This window comes from Electrophorus electricus, chromosome 5, assembly GCF_013358815.1.
Source record: "Electrophorus electricus isolate fEleEle1 chromosome 5, fEleEle1.pri, whole genome shotgun sequence".
Classification (NCBI taxonomy): Eukaryota; Metazoa; Chordata; class Actinopteri; order Gymnotiformes; family Gymnotidae; genus Electrophorus; species Electrophorus electricus.
In genome coordinates, this window is record NC_049539.1 from 10825390 (window position 1) to 10850389 (window position 25000).

At 38.8% G+C, this 25000-nt stretch overlaps 1 protein-coding gene across 1 annotated transcript in view; it reads left to right on the forward strand.

The window, feature by feature from the left end:
• The window catches only part of nek11 (NIMA-related kinase 11), a 63319-nt gene that overhangs the window by 16581 nt on the left and 21738 nt on the right, over positions 1–25000 (forward strand). Inside the window, exons 4-13 of the mRNA XM_027005305.2 lie at positions 740–804; positions 1564–1690; positions 3842–3991; positions 4672–4750; positions 6731–6816; positions 7784–7903; positions 9375–9468; positions 9628–9757; positions 19810–19937; positions 24878–24938. Coding sequence (XP_026861106.1) covers positions 740–804; positions 1564–1690; positions 3842–3991; positions 4672–4750; positions 6731–6816; positions 7784–7903; positions 9375–9468; positions 9628–9757; positions 19810–19937; positions 24878–24938 — 1040 coding nt within the window. The remainder of the gene's footprint in view (positions 1–739; positions 805–1563; positions 1691–3841; positions 3992–4671; positions 4751–6730; positions 6817–7783; positions 7904–9374; positions 9469–9627; positions 9758–19809; positions 19938–24877; positions 24939–25000) is intronic.

Sequence of the window (25000 nt, forward strand, 5' to 3'; positions counted from 1 at the left end):
TTATTTAAACTGGACATTAAATACTAGATGTAGCTAGCATAATTTACAAGATGAATAGGTTTAACAGTGTCAGTGAAACTGGGTTAAAAATATTAAGCAATCTAAATATTTCTAAGTGTTTCGCCATCTTGTCCTAGCGTAGAATGTGATGTCATGAAATCGGTTGTCTTAGCAACATTAGCTTAGCTGGTTTACATTAGCTACAGCTTTCTAGTCTCATACTTTGTAATCTAGCTTCAAAGATATGTATATTAAGATAGAAACGTCACGAAGGTTCTGTTGTTTTAGCCACAGTAATTGACCATCGTCTTAAAGGCCTATAGCTAGCTAACGATATTGCGAGCTTGCTGTTTAGTTAGCTAGCTAAGCGTTCTAGTTCCCAAACTGCGCTCATCAGCCAGACTGCACGACACCCACGGCAAAGCGAAAACATAAGTCACTATTAAACCTGAATGAGTTATAATATAACGTGTAATCGTTTTATATTTAACATCTTCTCTAAATAAATTACAATACATCCAGTTCTGTAAAAAAAAAAAAAAACTAAGGTTGTTCACTTTAAGGTGGTAAATATTTCTTAATCAAAACTAGGATTAAACTCCGTGTCTGACATTTCACAGTGACAGTGATTCCACACTCCACAAATTAAATGCAAATTTTGCGGTTGATATGTACTGCAGAAAAGTAAAATGTCCCCCTGGCTTCCAGTGTGTATTGACTTGTTGCCTTTCCGTGCCAGGCGTATACTTCACCGAGATCTGAAGTCCAAGAACGTGTTTCTAAAGAAGAACGTTGTGAAAATAGGTGCGCTCTTCTAAAACAACCCAGCAGTGCTCTTGATGTTGTATTTGATGTTTGTTCATCGTTTCTGAAGTGTCTTCTCAATGGCACATGCTGTTTAAGACACCTTCCCTGTGTGAGTGTCTGACCCTCAGCAACAGAAAAACAGGAGGATCACCACTGCTGGTAAATCCTACTCACCCTGAGACAAAGGCAGGGTGCTGAGGTGCAGCAAAGACAATGTTCCTCTGTTGGATCCTCTTTTAGAACTGTGCAATTATAATTATGTGAAAACAGTTTTGATTTGAAAGAAGATGGCCCCCATACTGTTCCTGTCTTGGCATCAGTTTTGTTTGTTTGTTTGTTTGTTTGTTTTATTTATGAAAAAAAAAGTAATACAGTTTTAGAAACATATTACATTATTTAGTCATATGAGATACTGAAGCCATTACTCTTATCAATAGCAGGATCATATTGCTGTATGTAGTACTGGAAATAATATGTGACATGTTAATCCTTACTGACTACTACATACTCTACACATACGCTTCATCTCAACTATACAATACTGTAGTTAGTATAGCCTTCTAATGTCTTATTTACAGTTAACGTGTGCTAAATGATGAGCCATTTTCTACCACTGCTGGTCATCTCCAATTCCACCCACTAGCTAACTAATTCTCCCACATCACATGATGAAGGCTACAGTATGTGGACAAAAATATGAAGTATGATTTTATTAATTCTAAGTACTTATATGTTATTCATGCTCTGTCTGGTCAGGTGACTTTGGAGTGTCATGCTTGCTGATGGGGTCATGTGACCTGGCCACTACATTCACGGGTACACCGTACTATATGAGTCCTGAGGCCCTCAGTCACCGTGGTTATGACTCCAAATCTGACATCTGGTAAGTGAAGCAAAGATCTGTTACTGCAGCTGTGAAGACATTTTTAGCCGACAATTTAAAAGAAAGGGTTACCAGTTTTTCCATAACTTTATTTACTTGCTTGTTTTATGGACTGGGATAAAGATGTTTCTATAGGTAGCCCAGACTGATTACTTTTGTAAGTCGCTCTGGATAAGAGTGTCTGCCAAATGCTGTAAATGTAAATGTAATGTAAATTATTAGTTTTGTCTCAAAAGATATAGATCAGTATTTCAGTACTTTGTAGGGAAAGCCCAGAACTGAGCTTGGTTATCACCTACACATTAGGTAATATTTTTAGTAGATGTTTGAAAATTTACTTTTTATATATGTTGTAAGATAAAGGGAATGATTGCATGTCTGTATTTGGCATTTCATAGAGTACCGTAACACTTGAAGGCCTTCTTTTTATTCCCAATCTCATGAATTTAAAAGAATTGTAATCATGAAGTTTCATAAAAATGAAAGTAACTAGACATATGCATTCTGCTATGGGATTGCTATATAATGCAGGCTTGTCATCTGAAGGCTTGCATGTGTAATCCCACAATACCTGTGATCTTTCTGCTAAACTTCAAAGATACTTGTCTACAGACAGGTGGAATGAGGTGAACGTGTGCAGGAAGACAATTACACATGCATAAGAAGCCAGAACACAGCAAGTTTACCTGCTGGGCCTAAGATGTGCAGGAATGGGGAAAATAAAGATGCTCCCAAGAAAGGGATGGTGGTGATGGACAGGCAGTCCATGGATGACCCTGTCCCTCCCTAGTGGACCTCTATTCCTCAGGGTCTCTTAGTTTCATTCTTTCCCAGAACTGATTTTACTCACAATTCTTTAGTCACTGAGAATGCCATCACAGGAAGAGGAAGGAGTGTGGACAGAGTGGGGAAGGAATATGAGAAAGAAGGGGATAGGGAGATGATGGAGAAATAGATTGAAAGAAAATTTAAGAGAAGGAGAAGGAGAGAGAATGGAGAATAGCAGAAATAACAAAAGATGGTGGAGTATGAGACTGAGTATGTGTATGTGAGAAATAGAGAGAGATCTCATTGCCAAATAGCCTAAGGCATCCACTGCTAATTTAGTCACCACACACACACACACACACACACACACACACACACACACACACACACACACACACACACCCAAACAATCACTGGGTGTGTATCTGATAGAGGCATATATGCACCCACGCACACCCCTAGTATAATGCAGCATGAGAATGCACAGGCAGCCTAATGAGATGAGGATGCTATAGTAAAGAAAGAGATAGAGGAGAGGAGGAGAGAGAGCGCTAATTCTTCCGCACAAACTCCGCAGATCACTATTCACGTGTTTCCCTCAGAGACCCCATTTTCAGAGCGCATTCTCCCACTCTTTGTTTCCTGTGAGATTCGTTCATACACACAACTATGTCTTTCTGTCTTTGTAAACAAAGTAAGGAATGCCACTTATCCTCATAGGGGAAGGCTGGAACACATCTCCCAGAGAAACTCTCACTGGCTGCCCGGTTTCTTAATGATCAGGGCTAGCCATCCTTCTATTCTCATAGAACACAACCATTTCACAAAGCTTCAAAAACGAAGCCAAGTCCACCCCCCAGGAGCAATGCTAAATATCAAGATTTCACTGAGCTATTGGTTTCATATTCTTGTGCCTCTGGAATCCCCAACAAAGTGGGGTCTTCGTTTCAACCACGCGGGATGATAACTCAATTATTCGCCCATAGGTTTCAAATTCACGTTTAATAGATTGCATCTTTAATACAGAAAGATTGCTAAGAAGGTAATGAAAACATTCCATCATTCACATGGTAAAGCCATATGAGAGAATGGATTCTGATAGTTTTGCCAGAGGCCATTAGGATACTGTTTATGCAGATCTCAGCAGAATGAAAAGAAAGGTGACTGACAGAGACAATTTACTGCACCCTCCGGCAGTTATAACATCACCTGTGCATTGCATTGATTTCAAACATGTTTTGTTTTTTGCTCATTAGTGGTCAGCACTGCATATTATATTTGTGGCCAAATGAACAGCCACAGCTTTTCTTAAACTCGTAAGCCCATTCGATTTGCTCCTTTTCCGCATATCACCTTGCTATGTGTGTATGTGTTTGTGCTCAGGTCTTTAGGCTGTATACTCCATGAGATGTGCTGTTTGAAGCATGCCTTCGAGGGTCATCATTTCCTGTGTGTGGTCCTGAAGATCGTGGAGGGCCCCACGCCATCCCTTCCAGATCACTACTCACGGGACCTAAACATCCTAATGCAGAGGTGTGAGGCAGGCCATGGCTTTTGTTCCATTAGCTATACGCCACTATCTACACACCAAATAGGGCAAACACCAAAGCTACAACATGATTTCTGCATTGTACAATGCTAAACTGCCCCTATTTACTCTTATTCATTTTTACCAACATTAGTATTTTTGTGTGAAGCTTTGCTTTAAAACAGGGTTAGTAGAGGGCATTGATGCCATACTTTGACAGTGTAATTTGACATGCATAATTCAGGCTACGCTGTTTTTTTGTTGTTTTGTACACTTTTTGCCCTTGGGGCATCTTTAAGACAGGTAATACAGCAAAATAACTGTTAAAAAAAGTCCCCTTCAGAATGTTCATTTTAATCTCTCAGTAAAACATTCTGTGGTGTAAATTGTTCCTGGAATTGAAAGTTAATATTGCAGGAAAATAGTCAACATTTAAAATCACAGCTGGTTTGGAAAAGGTGTTATAAGATGTCAATCTTAAAAATTCAGCCACAGAGGTTCTTTTGTCAGTGAATGGATAATGAAGGGGAATGGTTTTTGTCATTAAATGATGGCAGTGATTGCTGATTTAAAATGCTCACAATCTATGATTTTTCATTCACTCTCCCATTCTTTCTCTCTTTCTATCATCCTTTCTGTTTCTGCTCTTATCTCTAACCATCCCTCTTTCTCTCTGTGGGGCCAGGATGCTGGAGAAGGACCCACAGTGTAGGCTCTCTGCTGCCGATGCTCTGCGCTTTGAATTCATACAGGAGTTCAAACAGGTGCAGCAGCAGCTCCCATCACTCACATCCTGACAGCATGGCACAGTGTCTGCCTTTAAGACTAATGTAGGGGTCAGTTTACATCAGGGAGATGGAGTCCTGGCTAGAGTCTTCAGAACTAGTCAAACTGGGTCGGTTGTGAAGGCTTATTAGTCAGAATTATTAGTGCTGTTTCCTCAGTAGCACACACTGAAAAACCTTTTAGAATTCTGTAATCTAAGTGATCGTTTCCCCTGGGATTCTCATAAAGGTCATGTGGCCTGTATGATCGTGGAAGCGTTCATGATTGGTCAATATTTTGGCAGAATTACAATCAGCTGTTTTGGCTGTTTGAAAAGGATAAAACCTTGACCACTAAATCTCACATGCATCACTTATTTATTTTCTCTATTACCCTGCACATTTCATGCCTTGCTACTCATTAATCAAACCATACTATCATAACAGGTCCTTGCGCAGTCTTACTGTCACGGAAAGATGCTCTATAGGTTAGCGTCACTGAAGGACACTCTAATAGTTTAGTATCACTGAAGTACAAGCTAATAGTTTAGATTCACTGAAGGACACTAATAGTTTAGTATCACTGAAGGACAAACTAATAGTTTAGATTCACTGAAGGACACTAATAGTTTAGTATCACTGAAGGACAAACTAATAGTTTAGATTCACTGAAGGACCCTCTAATAGTTTAGTATCACTGAAGGACAAACTAATAGTTTAGATTCACTGAAGGGCACTCTAATAGTTTAGTATCACTGAAGGACAAACTAATAGTTTAGATGCACTGAAGGACAAACTAATAGTTTAGATTCACTGAAGGACACACGAATAGTTTAGTATCACTGAAGGACAAACTAATAGTTTAGATTCACTGAAGGACACTAATAGTTTAGTATCACTGAAGGACAAACTAATAGTTTAGATGCACTGAAGGACAAACTAATAGTTTAGATTCACTGAAGGACACTAATAGTTTAGTATCACTAAAGGACAAACTAATAGTTTAGATTCACTGAAGGACACTAATAGTTTAGTATCACCGAAGGACAAACTAATAGTGTAGATTCACTGAAGGACACTAATAGTTTAGTATCACTGAAGGACAAACTAATAGTTTAGATTCACTGAAGGACCCTCTAATAGTTTAGTATCACTGAAGGACAAACTAATAGTTTAGATTCACTGAAGGGCACTCTAATAGTTTAGTATCACTGAAGGACAAACTAATAGTTTAGATGCACTGAAGGACAAACTAATAGTTTAGATTCACTGAAGGACACACGAATAGTTTAGTTTCACTGAAGAACATTATAGTGCAGTTTCTAGTTGTACCTACTTAATCAAGGTTATTGGAGTTATTTAATTGTGCTGTTAAAGCCCTTACACACACACACACACACACACACACACACACACACACACACACACACACACACACACACACACACGAACTCCTTCAAAAGCTCTGTATGCGATGTGTCACCCATAAGGCTATTATACCATCACCCCCCATGTAATCAGGGTAGCTGAAGATATCCAAACACCAAACACAGTACCCTTTAATGTAGTTCTCCGCTGTGCTCTTGTTTCCTTGGTGTCAAAGCTTTTAGTTGGCTGTGTAATTTGTGCCTTTGCAAATGTTTTGTTCTTTCAGTGCGCTCTCTCTGTCTCCCCCAGGATAATGTTTCTTGTCTGTGTTTCAATTTCAACTTTGAGAATTTGAATAAAGAGTAAGAGCACTGCATTTTTCTTGATGACCCACATAAAATGTTTTCAGAAGACATGTAGTGTAGATCAGGGGCACCAATAAAAAGAAACAGATTTGTTAAAACTAACTCCGCATCCGAGTTAAGACCCACTCTGAAGGGATGCAGAGTTAAAGTTTTAACAGATCTGAGTTTCTTTTGTTAATTATCATGATCTGCATCTTCAGCAGAGCCACTTTCGCAAAGATTACTGCATTTTTACATTTCACCACAGAGCGTGAAACACCAGCTCTCGGACCTGACACTCAGAGACCAGGTGCCGGGAGACGAGAGAGACGCATCTCAAATTGCCAGAGCACTGTGAGTTTTCACGTGTGCTTACACTTAAATCAGCAAAAAGCCTCTCACCTTTTTGTCCCATAGTGAGCAAACCCAGCAGTCATCTCCTGACACTCAGCCTGATCAGCCGAGCAGCGTATGACAGCGTGATGGCATTTGCACCGGGGAGATCTGGGAACAACACTCCTGTCTTTTTTGTTCTCACACCTGCTTGTTAAAAGGAGATCTAAAAATATGTCTCGTGTGCCCAGTGATTGGAACGTGTTAATAAAGTAGCAGCTAACAAGTGGCTCGTACCCCATTAATTCTATCATCAGTGTGCTAATTGAAAATTTCACCACCCAAGGCCCACGCCAATCTTTGTTAGCTAAGAACTAATGGAAATGTCTCAGTAATATTAACAGCATACAGCTATGATGCAGGAAAAGCCTACTACACACCAGCTCAGTTTGTTAGACTTTTACAACTCGATTATTAGCATGTTTAGATGTGCCTGCTTTGCAGAGAAGTTGCACTCTGCGTATGTGACACTGCCAGCTTGTGATTATGAATACCCTCATGGCTGCCACTGTTTCCTGGTTTGATGTCTGTGCATTTGCTGGAGTCTTCACAAGCTCAAGTAGGCCATTTAGTGGTTTGCACATCCTTGCAGATATCAAACGCAGTGTCCTGCACAGAAGGAATTTGCATTCATTATGCAAGTATAATCTTTCTGCAGAATTTGTCTTAAAAACAAATCCAGCTCACAAAGGCCATTTTGTGATACACATACATGCACTCTAACGCATCCTGAACATGCACACATGTGAAGCGCTGCTCCAAATCTTCATTATTGTATTTTTAAAGCTTTTTTTAAATGTTCTTAAGAATATACAAGTACATGCTCTTGTTATTTATGAAAATGTGTAGAATTGGAATATGCATTTTTAAAAGCATCCTAAATCATGGTTTGAGCCAAACATTTCCTGTTGCCCCTCTGACCCTGCAGACAGATAAAGGTGCACCTGCAGACACTGAGGGAGAGGTCAGAGGTCGAGAAGATGAGCCCCCGAGAACGGATGAGACTCAGGAAACAGCAGGCCGCGGATGAGAGGGCCAAAAGGCTGAAGTGAGTCGTGTTAATATGAATGTAACTTATGGTAAACTGCACCTGGTAGAATAGTTACCTGGATCAGCTCCCTTATACCTAAAGACACTAATCAAACTGTTCTGCACCATGCTGCCTTTGAGCTTCTAGTATGCTCAACCCAAGCCATCATCTCTCAAGATACAAAGAAGACATGCAGCAAGACTCTTTTCTGTCCTGGCACCCAGGTGGTGGAATGAACTTCCACTGGCTGGCTGTACAGCTGAGTGAGGCATTGGCTATCTTTAAATGTCACCTCTACACTGAGAAACTAAGCACTTAATATGCACTTATATACTAAAAAACTTGTTTATTTACTTGTTTATTGTCTTTCTTCCACTCTGGCGAGGGCTGTAGCTGGCAGTTTTCTGAACACTAACTGATCTAATGTAACATCACATGTATTGGATAGACAATACAAAGCATTTTTGTAAGTTGCTCTGGACAAGGGCATGTGCCAAATGCTATACATGGAAACGTGAAGGTAAACTAGTCAATGCCAGTTAGCATAGCAAAGCATAGCTTCATAGAGTCCTTTTAGGCACCTCTCTTGTTCTTGTTACCTCATCCCTTCCCAGGCTGTAAATATTTGCTAGTCAGCGATATTACATATTGTTCTAGTATTCAAAGTGGTAAATGATGAGAGAAAATTTACTTCCAAAATTTCCGTCAGTGGCAGTGGGTCGAAGGATGTTTTACTATACAGATATGTTTGGGACTGATTTGTAAAGTCCTGTAAAAGTCCACTTCCACCCAAACCTTGCCGGACTGCATTCCTCTCACAGCAAAGCAAAAATACATTCCAAATATCTGCACATTTTAAACAAGAATTTAAACTGTTTACAATCAACAAACCAATTACAATCATTAAACGTTTTCAGCAGTATCTTGTATTTTAACTAGTCTTCAACATAAACCATTAATAATGGGCTATTATCTTTTAAAGATGTAATTGGTAACAGGCTACACACTACATTGCAACTTGATTAGCCTATTTCATCCTTTTTTAAAAGTTTTGGCGTCTGACAGCTGATTACTCTGTGCCATTTTATGGCAAATCTTTTTGAAGCAGTAGATGTTGTGGTCAGATTCTGATGATATATGGACATTCGGAACAGTCGTCTATGAAGAGCCAAGATAGCTGACACTGTCTCCCAAAAACACATTAACGACACTTGATATTTATCTGGAGTCCTTTAATGTTTTTCAGTTTGTCACTAGATCAATAAGTGTCTCCAGTGTTGATTCTTTTAATCTTGACAGAAACAAGTTGCTTGCTTCCATGGTCCAGCAGGGCAGTTTCACAGCAGTGCTCATGACTAATGGAAATTGCACATGTTGGCTGACTCATGGACTTTTGTACAATATAACATAGCACTTCATCAGCTCAATATATATAGATTATTCGGTGTATGTTAGGTACAGGTTCACATTATGTTGCTTCATTCAACAGACAGATTGTGGAGGACAAATACAAAGAGAATCACCATCGCATGATGGAGCTCCGATCCAGACATTTCCATAAAGTTAGTGCGAATGTCCTGAAGGTAGGGTTGCATTTTTCTGTGTTCTTTTATGTTCAGTTAGACTTATTATGAAGTCATAAAAAACTGAAAAGACAATTTCATAGCTCTACATTTTACTTAAAAGCCTTTTGAATTTGCAGTAATGAGTGCAGAGTTTCTGTCCTTACATATGCCATTAAGGAAAAGAGTGAAATCACGGTCTGCAAGATCCAGCCAACCACTGACCAACATATTACAACAATCAGCCATCTGGGGCAAATGGAAAACCAACTTGTTGACAGGCTGCATGTGTCAGATCCAGCAGAACATGGTGAGTGCCCTTTCTAGTGGGAATAAGTCTTGGGCTGTGTTTCAACCTGTTCAGCATATTTGCATGTCCTCCCTGCAATCAACTCTCAATTACTGGCACAAAGTTCATTTAGTAGTGCCCCAGGACAGAGGCCCATACACAGACTGGGTTTCAGGTGGACAGATCAGTGTCTTGGCTGTGACATCTGCTTTCAGTGGCTGTCGGTGTGCAGCTAATGTAGACATGGATGCTAGAGGAGGCTCATGGGAACCCTGGGCATGAAGAGTAAATGGGGTGTATTCATGAAGGAGAGTGGAGACTTGGCGGGGTGGGGGGGGTGCTCTGATGGTTGAGACAGCAGGTGGTGTCCGTGGGAGCGGTTCAGCTGCAGACAGCATGGGGAGAGGTTAGACTCGCTTGAATATGTTTCGTCTCATCAGCATTGCCATCCAACACCTGGTATGTGGGTTGGACAAGGTCTCAGAGATGGGAGAGAAAATGTGTGAAAAGGAACAAAAAGACGTATTGGTGGTAGAGCATAGACCTAACGTTCAGACTGTGCTTCTGAGAAACTCCCTTAATGTAGGCCAAAGACATATAAAAACACCATACCAAAAACCATAATGTTATTACAAAGAAAAAGGAGAGAACAAGACAGTATCTGAACATGTGAAAACCAGATAAAGTTATCTGTTATTGAAAATATGTTTCAGGGGGCTGTTAGCTTTAAAATGCTAATCCACAGGGAAGTTTTTTGAGATGTATTTCTATATAGGCAGCCATAGAGAAAAAAAAATCCCATACTAGCCTTTCTAGTAAATGGCATTCATTTATTTTATCACATTTTCATCACACTTGAAGCCTTTTATTTTGAAATTATTCCAAAAATACTGGCCTACAGCAGTGGTTCCCAGACCCAGCCTTCAGGATCTTATTCTCTTCTCATTTTTGGGGTCTCCCAACAACAATTGGTTTAATTAAGCAGTTCATTACCAAGCCCTTCATGAGATGAGTGAGGTGTGTGAGCGCAGGGGAAATGTAAAACTGTGAAGAGCAATGTGGTATGTGAGATTGGGAGGACAAGACAAGGGAGTTAGTTTCCTAGCTTTGTCCCACCAAAGACCTGCCAAACTCATCTGATCAAACAGTAATTATTGTTTGACATTAAATAGTTTAATCAGTGTGTTTGGGCTGAACAAGTACATCTGATTGGGGGCCACTTATCTACAGGATGCAAACAGTCCTGTATTTCCCACTAGTGCAGTAGTGCATGGGCAGAAAGAAAACCTAACATTACACTCCAGTCTAACTATTTCTGTGTTATCATAACTCTCATCTAACAATGTGTGTGTGGCTTATTGAAAAGAATTGATTGGTTTGTTAAGTTTTCTATTAAAAAAACAGATGTCAGTGGTATTGTAAATTATGGAGAACCGGTGAGAAGCACTGGTGAATCATCACTCTAATGGTCATGCTGTGATCGATATCCTGATCAACAAAATGCTAAATTAAAGTAAAATGCTTCCTCCTTGGCCCCATAATATAGTTCTGGTATCATGACAATAAATCTCCAGGCTGCATTTTCAGGAAGGACCGGGTGCTTATCTGTGTTCCTGTAGATTACAGAGGAAATTAGACCTTTTAAAGAATGAGGGGCTAGAGTTACTCTATTAAGTAACTAAGAGAAGAGCCAAACCAAGTAATTTATAACAAATAAAAATTGAAAAACATGGTGTTAGGTTATGCTGAATTTACAATGTACCTTGTAATATGGCAATGAGACCTATGCTTTTAATATTAATATATAATGAAAGCTTAGAAGTATTACAAGCAGGATTGTACTGTATATATCATGCAGGCTTCTATATGTTGTGTGATTGAACTGTGGAAAGATTAATAAGTGAAATATACAGCCACTGGCAGTAAGGCTTTCTCTTAATAAACTAGAATCAATTCCATCTTTTTCAGTAAATTATGCTGGATGATCTGCTTGACTGCATCTTCCCCCTTCTTCTCACAGACAGCAGAGTCACGACATGCAAATTTCTCAGCAACATCATTAGAAAAATCCTTTCTTATATTTGATCAGTTGGGTGTCTTTAAAATAGAGGAGTTAGTATTCTCTTCTGGCTATTTTGCCGTTTGTTACTCAGCTGTAGTTATACGAGCAGCTCATAGCCCAAGGGAGTGCGTGAGTTTATCTTTATTGCTGTAAATGAACGTCTATGTTTGCTGATGTCTCCAGCGAAACTTTAATGGCTCCACCAGGGACCTCCACACACACACAGAATACAGGTCTGAATCATTAACACTGAAAACTGGGCAATTATTTTCAAATGCTTCCTGATTTTTATTATTTTTTCTACCTTTTTAAAAACTGATTTATAATTGTACAATTATTAAAAAAAAGGATTAGTGGGATTGCTGTAAATGATTAATGGGAGTTTCATGCTCATCACTGTGCCTTGATTCCAAGGCCCTGACTTACTTCTTCAAAAGCAGGAGTATAAACATATGAACATATAATTGACAGTGGCTTCATGCACTTCAGTTATGCTAAAATCCTGAAACTCAGTTAGAGGTTCCTGGTAATAGGACTATAGGGAGAAGTGTTTCAATCTTAAATAAATAAATAAAAACCAGCTAGTGCTTTTTTGCATAAGTGATTCAGGTTAAGGCAGTAACACTGCTGATTAACATCAGTGAAGCTGCGCATCAGTGGAGGACAGTTGGGAAGCATGGAGACCCCAGGCTAAGCCCCCAGACTCATTAAACTGAGCTCTACTCATCTCTAATGCTTCCTATTCATTTCCATTAAATAAACATTTACCTAAACATTTTATGACCAGGGATAAGACTGAAACGGGAGTAGTCTTAATCCCAGTTTAACACTAGACTGAAATTTTTTGAAAATATTGTTAATACTGAATTGCTCAGAGCAATGTTAGACATACCTGTATTGTGCTCATATCATGCACTGCTCCAGGGTGTGAACTGGGTAACAAAGATGTAGCGGATTTTATTACTGTATTTATTCACCCCTACACCAGGAAGGGATCTAGGTGAAAGGTCAGCAGATGTCCAGGATATCGGATTTCAAAAGATAATTTCCAAAAGTGTTGAGAACAGTATGCTTTAAGGTTTAGTGTTGATGTATAGCTGTATTTAATGTACAACTTTATAAAGTTCATTATTGCTAAAACGGCCTGCTGTGTTTGATGTTAAGTTGGTGTAATTTGAGGTTTAACAATTGATTTCTTATAAATGATTCTTTATTAGAACAATAATTTATTAGAATAGTGCGTTTAATATAAAAAATGTGTACAGTAGATTGAATATAGCACAGGCAACTGGTATTATAAATTTAAAACTATATCTAGTTTGCTCTAGTATTTAATGCAAGGTTTATTATCAGTATACAAGTCAATTATTTGCACAACACAATTGGATATAAATAATACAGAATTGAAAATGCAACTTGAATGATACCAAAGAAAGATGTAAAAGCTATGCATGTTGGTGCAGGATGGACTGAATATGAGTCATGTATTGTAAGGGAAAGTCACATACTTCACTTTTATACATTTTGAGCAGTTTAAAACCTATCATTGTTATAGAGCCAGTATTTTAGTTAACTCATTAGGAGTGTGAGAAGGTGAGGAGGATGAGGCTGGCAGTGAGCTGCCATTGGAACACCCAGTCCCTCCAGCTGCAGGCAGACAAGCACTGGTCAGGATTCTTCTAATTCAACTAGCCAGATTCACCTTCACTTGTGTCTGGCTTGTTGTCTGAATCAAATTCTTGAGCAGCTGCACAGTGTCTGTGAGAATCTGTGTGCTCTTTTCATAAAATATGTTGAGTAATATCAGTATTCATCAGAATCTTCAAGTGTACCATTGTGAAGTCCTGACCTCTAAGCTGGAGGTGTGATTGAAAGGACACATTATAACTAAATGTAATTTCTCTAACTACAAGCCACTGGTCATGTGATGCATCGGGCTAGTCATGAAGTGAATGAACACTAATCAACTTAGTATAATTTAGAGATAGTGACTGCAGTATACTGGTTAGTTAACAATTTGCTTAATTAACGATGAAGTGTAGTGTGATTATTAAATTAAAAATACTAGAAATGATAAAAATGACTACAAATACATTCAACACACAGAAAAATATTTTTAAGAATGAACAAAACAAAACAAAAAGCAAAAGAACATTACTTTTTTAACCACAGAAGTTCCATGTTCTAAATGTCTACAACAGTGTGAAAATACAACTTCAGTTCTCAGTGGTTGGCACATCCTTTCCTTCTGAAGAGTAGGAAAGATTAATTCATTCCTTTTATACACTCTAAAAGGCTTAAATACTGCAGATATGTGCCAAATATGGTGAATAAAACATTAATTTATATTACAGATTTCTAGATCAAATTGGTCAGCTCAGTTAGAAAGCTAGACATAATAGGCTCCGTTTAATTAAACCTTATCAGACACTTGAAAGAAGATTTTAGTTGCACTTGACATCTCAAATTATATTGTAATTTAGCATTATACTATATTGCGTTGTAGGTCTCATTCTAGGTTTCAGTACTGACACTTGGTTCTGGTAGCGTCTCAATTAAGGGTATTTTTGTACTCTAACCTATAAGGATACTTTAAGTAGAAAACTAAAGCACTTTTGTAAGTCATTCTCATTAAAAACATTTGCTAAATTCTGTAAATGAAAATTACTTCTTTGGTCTCCATTAGGTAACACCTTGTGGAATAGAGATATGCGTAGGTCTAGACATTCATTTACGTCAATTCAGAAGTGTATGAAGCATATAAACTGAGTCAACAGCTGTTGTATAGTTGCTAGTGTTTGGACTGTTAGTACATTTCCTAGTATGCCCATACTATGTTATTGGGCCTGACTGAATAGAGCTCAGACAGCTTTACACACTGGTGTATTTGAGCTACAGCCTTTGCCTTAGGCTTTACTTTAATGCTATGTTCTCCCACAGAAAAATAAAATAAAAAAAAGAGATCTTCATAATATCTCTGTGTTTCTTCTAGACAGAAAAGGGATATGGTGGAAAGAGTGACGAAATGTCAAAATGCCTGCACATGTTTTTAAAAAAAGAATCACAGTTGGTCTTTTTTCATGCAGTGGACTTACCTAGCTAGGTTAACTAACAAAGTTAAAGTGCTTTCTATTAACCTAACCTAAAAATGCTGTCATTTGCCTGTTTTCCTGATTAGAAAATGTATGTTATTATCTCCACTGAAGTTGTTACAGAACTGTGAGCAAGCTAGCTAACAGTTTGGAGGACCATAAATACATAATCAGACAACTGGCAAGCAGATATCAAAGGTGTTCATAATATGTTGTTGTTGCCTGTAAACTAAGAAATATGGTCTCCTTTTTGTCTAGTGTTTCTCAGAATTTTATAGAAATGCTTGTGACAAAATGCTTGTGATATATAATGAGCACGAAGTGAGATTCACATGTGTTTCCTAAGCCACCCAAATCAAACTGAGCAATAAAATATTCCTATGAACTATTTTAGTCAAGATATGCAGAATTTATTTAACTTTGTAACTGCTGTTTAGTGTGTGCACACCGAGCTGAGCAAGCATCCTCTTGACATTGTATTCCTGCTATAGTGCCATGCATTTTTATATGGCTTTCCATATCAGACACCCATCCAACTTACAGTATTCTCAGTTACAATATTCACAGTCATCTATGCTGGACTGATGCCTCAAATGGGTTCTCACTGAACATGTGGACAGGCATTGCTCATACTGTGCATGTGCTCTTTAATACCAGAAAACCCACAAAACAGTTAAAACATATTCTCTGTATATGAATGAAGTAGATACTGATTTTTTTCCCTTTTAACTGGGCCATGACCAGTTAAAAGGGCCATAATCAAGGAGGGTTTGTTTCATCTAAGATCACACTATCATGGTTCCCTTCTTTGGTGTTGTGGTGTGCTTTTGTTTTTGTTTTTATGTCTTCTACCTGTATTTTGTCTGTGCTTCCCACCTTTAATTTTCCTCTTCCGTGTCTTGTTAAGCTCTCATTAGACTGTTATTAAAGTTTTTATGCCAGGAACTTAAAAATAATACCAAATCACAATGCAAAGGGTCATCAAAACTATAGGCTAAAAGCACATTACCCTACATTACATTAAACTTGTGTCAAATTACAAGAATAGGTTCACCAAATCTGGACAGCATACATTGCTCTAGACAACAGAGGATATGGTGCATGTTTGAATAAGACAACTACAGATGCCAAACAACCAAAAGATGCCAAAATGTTTTTTGAAACCAATGTCAATATATGCAGCGATATGGCATAAACAACATCCCTTTAAACATCTCTAACATTCAGTGGGTTCAGTCTGTTTGACTTGTAGGGTCAGTCTAGAAATTATGTAGTATTTCATGAAAAGTTGGATTGCATTTACTGTAAAGGAATATCAGTGCGGACAAAATATTACAGTTGCTTTCTGTTTCTGCCACAAGAAATTGAAAGATTATGTTGTTTCTTTTATGTTCATGTATGTCCGACAGACGTTTCTACAACTTCATTTATCTGGTAATGGGCATAAATTGCCAGATTGAAGGAGATGTACAGAAAAAAACAACTTAATAGGTCATGAAGCATAGCCTACATCTATCAAGATTATTGATTGTTTGAGGGTATTTGAATTCTAGTAATGCTCTACTAATCTTTGCTATATTTAGTCTCAGATAGTGCTTTAACATGTCTTCTATATTTATATTTATATGTTTTTATTTAACAAAGAAGATTATTTAAAAAACACAATTATTGAAAAGTGTTTGAGACGGTGCTTTAGAAGTGCACTGTTTTATTCATTTAGTTTTAAGTCACCATTCGCATGGGGACTTCTGTGTCCAGAAGCCACCCTTTTGAGTCACAGCCAGGATTAACTCCTGGGAAGATTCCTACCCATATGATGAGATTTCACACTACTTTAATTAACAAACTGCTGGAACTAGCTGTTTTGTGCTGCTCCTCGGCTGCACTACATTCCGCTCATGCTTGTGTTGCTTTTTTAGCCATGTTTCAAGAGCAGGAAACATCTCTGAACAAACACAGTAATCTACTTCTGTCTCCTCTTTAATGTCAAATGTTTGTTCAATTAGCATGACGTGACAGTTAGCAAGATGCTAAATCCAAATTAACCTCCAAAGCTCCTGCTGTCAGCAGCCATTGGCAGTAAAATTTTGTTCAAGACTGCAGACCTGTAATGTAACTGCCCAGAGGAAACCTTAAAGGAAGACTTCTTGAGAAAAAACATTTGCACCAGAGATACGAAACTTAACCTTTAAAGGTTTAGTAGTTGAACTTACCTTTTAAAGGCCTAATAGCTGAAATGGTGGTTGAGAGTATGCAGATGCTCTCTCTGCTACAGTGGAAAGTAGTGGATGCTGCTGAACTTGTTGTTAAGATGAATCCTTTACTGGCCCTGCAGGGTTCTGCTGCTGGTTTGTAGAACTGACCTTCATGGTTGATTTGTCTCATCTCTTGTTCAGGTTTGCTACATTGCACACATTCTGTCTCTGGATTTGAGGACAGCTATTCACTAGTTTAGTCAGGCTTTGTAAATGCTAAATTGCTAATAAATAAACACACACATATATACACCTCTCTGTGTATCTGTCTATACTTGATATTCTTTAACATGCAGCCAAACACAAAATTTCAGCTAGCAGAGGGTGAAGTGAAGAAATGTATAACAATAAGACATAATATAAAGGTAAAAAGGATCAGCATCCATTTTTAAGAAGCCCTGGCTCTCTCAGGCTGCTTAGAACTGCATTTTAGAGTAAAGGATCTCTCCAGAAATAAAGACCATTCTCTGTTCTCTGTGGGGATTCAGTGTAGTGACATAACTTGCTTTTAAGTTTGAAACCATGGGCATCTTGCCATAATACTTGTGGGTATGAAATGGCCCCTTCAAGGCACACGCACGTGGTGGCCAGGAAGGCAAGACAAATGAATCAAAACAAAACAAATGAATCACACAAAACAAATGAATCAAAATGACAACACAGGGACAGTTCAGAAACGTGAAGCAAATTCATGAACACTATGCAAATTCAGAAAACACATCAAACTTCAGAAACGCTGCAAATCCAGTCACAGCACAGTGGAAATGTTGTTTCTGGTGACAGACAATGGGGATGGACAACGGAACAGATAGTGAAAAGTCATTTATATTTGCAATTACCACGGTTTTCTTATTGGTATATGGTACAGAATGAACAATTGGCCTATTTGTGCTTTACCTTCTTGCAGTTATTGTTACTGCTAGGTTGTAAATAAATCAGCCTTAAAGAACTCTGATAAAACAAAATCCCATTTAACACCAATATAAACCTGATCCTGTCAGTTTATAACTAGCCATCTACATTCAGTGTTATTTTACAGTCCAGTTCAATCTAATGAGATGCTGTCTAATGCAACTCAGCTTCCATCTATATACCTAACTACACTTATGTATGTATGTAAAAACATCACACTTGAAATAAGATAATAAACATAAGACAATTGATCAGTTGGTCATTGTAGCAGACCAGCTAATCTATCACACATGAATGAAAACGTAGCCTACACTGTTAATTAGTAACAAACTCTGAATGTAATTTAGCTAGTTAACGTACTTAACGTGTTAAGTGGGATTTTATGAGTGTTCTTTAAGGCTGCGTTCTGTACAGCCTAGCAACAATCCATATGCAAGAATGCGGAGCATGAATAGGCCAGTTGTTCATTCCGTATCAGCTTAACCAATATAACGAGATAACAGTGGTAATCGCAAATATAATTATTTTTCATAATTATACATATGGTTACATCTGGTCTCATAGGAGTCCATCCCCTCTGCATGTTCTCCGGAAATACTTCCGTTGTGGTGGGGCTGGATTTGCAACATTGCTGAAGTTGCATGCGTTTTCAGAATTTGCAGAATGTTTCGGAAATGTAGCGCACACGCTGTCTTTTTGATGAATATGCTTTGTGTAATTGCAGCGCTTTTTTCATTTGCAGCGCGATGGATCTTCACAGCCACCATACAAATACACATGTACCGTTGCTATTTCTCAGACAGTTAGCCCCTTATATGGAGCTCGGGTGGAGACCTTTCCCCGAGACAATGAAACTGTCCAGGCGATGAATGGCAAGAGACTCTCTCTCTCTCTCTCTCTCTCTCTCTCTCTCTCTCTCTCTCTCTCTCTCTCTCTCACTCTGTCCCCTCTTTTTCTGTTTTTTCTGTCTCTCCTTCTTTCCAGCTTTCCCATTCTGTTTGGCTCATCTTTTCTAGTCTACCCACTCTCCTTCTCTCTAAGTCTTAGTCTCTCTCTCTCTCTCTCTCTCTCTCTCTCTCTCTCTCTCTCTCTCTCTCTCTCTCACTCTGTCCCCTCTTTTTCTGTTTTTTCTGTCTCTCCTTCTTTCCAGCTTTCCCATTCTGTTTGGCTCATCTTTTCTAGTCTACCCACTCTCCTTCTCTCTAAGTCTTAGTCTCTCTCTCTCTCTCTCTCTCTCTCTCTCTCTCTCTCTGCCCTCTTCCTTTTGTCACGCTCTCCCTTTCTCTCTTTTCACTACATACCTGTGAATAGCACAAAGGGTCAATGTCATGTAACAGTGTAATTGAGAGCAGTAATTGTGTTTGTACTAATGTGACTGTGATATTGCTGTTCTTTGCCCCTGGAGTTTTAACTGCTTGTCTTTGTGGAATCTCCAGAATTAAAAATGAATATGATCGATTTAGATGTTTCCAATTGGGCTCAGAGAGTAAACACTCTCCCTGAGCAGAAATGGCCTTATAGTGTAGCTGCATCAGAACCTATTACACCACCTTAAAACATTTTTATGCAATTATGAAAAATTGTGTTTAACATTGTTTACACTTTCCAGGTTATCTGTGTTCTACGAATAACATAGAATAATTAAGGAGGTCGTGTGTGTGTGTGTGTGTGTGTGTGTGTGTGTGTGTGTGTGTGTGTGTGTGTGTGTGTGTGTGTGTGTGTGTGTGTGTGTGTGTGTGTGTGATGTTTCAGGCATACCCGAGGATCCACAGACTGCAGAGGCATATTATTCTGAGGAGGTTTTTGAGTCTTTCTCAGATGAAGATGATTTCTCAGGGGGTCTGTGCGGCGCTGACAACCTCTGCCAGACATTCGCACAGGTGAGATGCGCATGCAGGATGGAAAGCTGCAGGAGAATGCTCCCTTTGGACAAAAACTGGTGTCAGTCAAATATGATTTGCTTTGTAAGAGACATTTAAATGTCAGTGATACTCATATCTTTTCTGGCATGTGTGTTAGGATTCAGACTACTTTCAGGAAGGAATCATATAAATTATAGAAAATTGGGAACTGGATGTGTAATAGAATGTTTTAGGTATATAGAAGTGTTTATACAAGGATTGTACAAACTTTATACAATTCTCGCTCCTAACCTTAACCATTGTCAAAAAAAAAAAGAATTTTTTTTTTTAATTTTTTAAAAATTATCTCATGTCTTGTTCAGGTTTGCTAAATTGCACACATTCTGTCTCTGGATTTGAAGACAGCTATTCACTAGTTCAGTCAGGCTTGGTAAATGCTAAATTGTTTGGTAATCAATCAACATACAGACACACATATATAGACCTCTCTCTGTGACAACAATAGGCAGTAAAAAGTAAATCAATGCTAAACACGAGAACAATTCAACCATTGTAAGAATGACTTAATTGTGTTGGGTATGGAGTGATTACCAATCCTAAGGTTGGGCAGTTAAATGTTCTCAGTGTTAAATCACTTCCACTGTGCTAAAGAGCAGAAATGAGCAAGGCTATCTTAGAGGAAAACTGCTAGTGTGGCTAATAGCTAGTAGCCATTAAATAACATTATTCTAAAGAAGTCTTGCTATCTGGTGCATATTAACGTTCATTCATGTTAGCACTTATAGCCAAACTACTATTGAGGCATAACACAGCTGAGGCATTTCGTTGCCTCAGAGAGTTTCATTGTTGTCTTAGTTATCAACTACCTGCTCTCCAGTGTAGAGTAGCTAGCAGTTCTGAACCTTCCCCATGATATTAAAGTTAGAAGAGGTTCGCTAGGAGACGAAGTATGAAATCCCTTTTCACTTCAGGTTGTCAGAGTCAAAGTTTTTCACAAGTACAGGGTTTCACAAGTTCTCGTTTTTCACTTATATGCAATATCTGAGTATATTCTCATTATAAAACACAAATTGCATACATTATGGACAACTTCAAATTCAAATACTACTGTATAACTTTGCACAACTGTGGAAAGTTGACTCTCAGATTCCAAGAGAAAAACTACATCCTATAATTCCTCTCTGTCACTTGAAATTATTTCTTACTTTTTTCCCCATAGTGAATAATTAATGTTTGCTTTTAAAAGGGGTTAAAAATGGACTTTTACATTATTGAACTGAGTTGAGTAAGACTCACAAGCACTGCAGAGCCTATTAAATGCTGGAGATGTAGCTGCTTGAGCTTTTTAGCCCTGAGATACGCACCGTGAGCCCAGTGCGGCCTGAGCCCTGATTCCCAAAAGCATTGTAACACAAATGTCATTCTAGGATGGTACTGCACTGAGAATGATCTTCAGCTATGCTTCTGGGAAATGAAGTCTTGGCAAGTCCCAAGAGATGATAAAGAGCTGGCCTGGGTACCAGATGCTCATGGATTGAGTCTTTTTGCTCCCAAGACAGACATCTCCCCTCTCTGTCCTGCAGCGCTGGATTCAAAATTCTTCCTGAAGCACCCAGCCATGCGGCCATGCCTGGCCAGATTAAAACGATTTGTCACTGCTGGATGAAACAAGGGAGGCTGTGAGCAGATGAAACTGGAGGACAGACAGAAATTGACTTCTGGCCCAGTGGATGGTTGATAATTAGCTCGTCGGCAGAGATAGCGGAGTGGTCTAGATATATTCCAGCAGGTGTATTGGGGCAGAGATTGAGTAGTACATTTCAACAGGAAAGGTTTTAGATTTCTATTTTTCGAGGTGTGTCTAGACATCACGCGCGACACACCCGGAATCCCCAGTGGCAGAGCCTTTTCCTCTAAGCAATTATAATACCCATTACTAAAAAAAATCCTGGTTTTCCCTCCAAATCAGACTGAGTACAAACATTTGTTTTGCTATGAGTATATTAAGGTGGCCCACGTATTGCAGACATAATTTTATATACACAAGAGATGTATATTGCAGATTCAACAAGGTTACCACTAAATTTGTTGTTTTAGCAATATTATAATGACCATATATAACCATTTTTCTTTATTAGAATACAATTTGTATGCAATGTGAAAAATAAATAAATAAATAAATGAAACAGCTTCTATTGGCTGCAGTGGCAAGTATTAAGTGTGACCTTCGATTACACTTGAGCAATAGCCAGAATCTGGCTCTCTTAAACCTAAATAGAATGGAAACTGAGTGGAATGGTACCAGAACATTCCTTCAGAAAACTTCAGGACAGTCTCCTCAAAAGATGTGCACATTCAAGATGTGCAAAGTGTGAAGGGAGGTCACACTAAATACTGACTCTTGCCTGTAGAAGCCAGTTTGTTCTGCAAATTGTTTTTTAACATTTTGTGTATATAGTTCTTATATTTTCTGTTTGTATCTTAATAAAGAGACTGAGCAATAGTTATATGTGGTCATTATACTATTCCTAAAGCAACAAATGCACAGGACAAAATTTGAGGGGTGATGTGAATGGATGTCATCCCCCAATTAAAAAAAAAAAGAAAAACCCCTCCACCTTGTGAATCTGCCACACCCCCTTTAAATCCTGTTTTGATCTGTTTGGTTATATGATATCAAGTAATATGTGGATTACTGATATTTTAATTCTATATACAAATGAGTTCTTTAAACCACATCATAATCTGCATGAAATGTTAACCTCCATTTTGAATGAAATGTTGGGAGAGATTCCCTATTCAGTGTAGTATGTGGTTCAGTGAAAGATATATATTTTATAATAATATATACATATGTGTATTATTTGATCTCTCCTCGCTAACCTCCAAACCCCGAACATCCCTACCCAAACATCCTTTTTAAAAAAGGATTTATTTATTTATTTTTACTCACTGGCTTCTTTATTAGGTAGACCTGTTCAGCTGCTCATTATTGCAAATATCAAATCAGAAAATCCAATGCCAAACCAAGCACTTTAATGTGACTTTAATGTGGCATGGTTGTTGGTGCTAGATGGGCTGGTATGGGTATTTTAGAAACTGGTGATCTATTTTCACACACAACCATCTCTAGGGTTTACAGAAAATGATCCAAAAAAGAGAAAATGCCTTGTTAATGCCAGAGGTCAGAGGAGAATGATCAGACTGGTTCAAGCTGATAGAAAGGCAAAAGTAACTCAACTGAGGTAGGGAGAAGAGCGTCTCTTCATAACTTAACATGTTTAACCTTGAAGCAGAGCTACAGCAGCAGAAGAACACACCTTGCCACTCCTGCCAGCTAAGAACATTGCTAAAATTTACATGGGTTTACCAAAATTGGACAGTAGAAGTTTGATGAGTCTCAATTTCTGCTACGACATTCAGATGATGGGGCCAAAATTTGGCATAAACAGTATGAAAGCATGGATCCATCCTGTCTTTGTATCAGTGGGTCTGTAATGATGTTGGGGATGTTTTCTTGGCACACTCTTAATATCAACTGAGCATTGTTTAAATGCTGCAGTCTACCTGAGTATTGTTGCTAACCATGTCCATCCCTTTATGTCCACAGTGTACCTATCTTCTGATGGCTGCTTCCAGCAGGATAATGCACGGCATGTCTCAAAGCTGAAATCATCTCAAACTGGTTTCTTGAACATGAGAATGAGTTGACTGTTGACTTGGCCTCCACGGTCACCACATCTCAATCCAATAGAGCACCTTTTGATGTGGTGGTACGGGAGATTTGTATCACGGATGTGAAGCTTATAAATCTGCAGCATCTGCATGATGCTATAATGTCAATATGGACAAAAATCTCTGAGTAATGTTTCCATCACCTTGTTGAATCTATGCCTCAATGATTTAAGGTTCTGAAGGCAAAAGGGGGTCCAGCGCAGTACTAGCAAGGTGTACCTAATGAAGTGGTCAGTGAGTATGTATATCTCTAGTGGGTCTATTTTCCTCCTCGCACTCTGGCCTTTTTGGCTCTAGTACTACGCCCTTCTCGACTGAGACTGATTTTATCATTCAGGACATTTTTGAAAATGTGTGTGTGTGTGTGTGTGTGTGTGTTCTTATGTGTGTTCTCATTTTAGGTACATGGGTAGGTGAGTGGGTTGTTGTGTTGTGTCAATGTGTAATGTAGTAGATCCTGATGGAAATGATGGCACTGAGCATGCATTAATGGTGCCAATGGAGCTCGGTGTGGCCTTAGTCATTGGGGAGGCCAGTATGGCTCTGCGGTGTTGGGGACTGCTTGGTGATGTATTAGGTACAATTCATGTGGAACTGGCAGCACTGAGTATGCATTAATGGTGCCAATGGGGCTGGATGCAGCCTTAGTAGCTGGGGAGGCCAATATGGATTTTACAGGTTAGGAATTGAGTGGCTGCATGGGGGCAGTGCAGTTGTGTTTGCTACTGGCATAGTGCGTAAAGCCCATGTGGAACTGGTGGCCCTGAGCATGCAGTGATGGTAGCAGTGGGGCTGGGTACGGCCTTATTCACCAGGGAGGCCAGTTCGGGTTTTTATTTAAAGACTTGTGGTTTGGTTTGAAAGTGAGCTTTGGAGGGGGCGGGGCTGGACTTCCAGACCTTGCTGTTGAGTCTCCTGGAGGTGTTTTGGGCTTAATTCAGCAAAACACAGATGGAGGGAAGCATCTTCTTGAAGACCCCCAAAAAGCTCACGATGTTGTTGTTGCTGGTATGACATGAGTGGGCTGGGCAAATTAGCGCAAAATTTATATATATATATATATATAAAATTAATAATATATAACCATAAGATTGTATAAAAAAACTTATGGTTGTATATTATGTGTTGATGTACATAAAAGCATAACCATAAGGTCGTAACAGAGGATGCAGTGAACATATGCTCCTGGTGAGTAGGTTGTTTTTTTTTTGTCTCTTCCTCAGGACAGTGATCTGGAGGCCATGGTGCAACGCATGGAGAATGTTCTGGAAGAGAACCCTAGCAGTGAGTGCAACCTGGTGATGCTCTCTTCATCCTTGATCTTCATCCTTGATCAAAACAAGAGT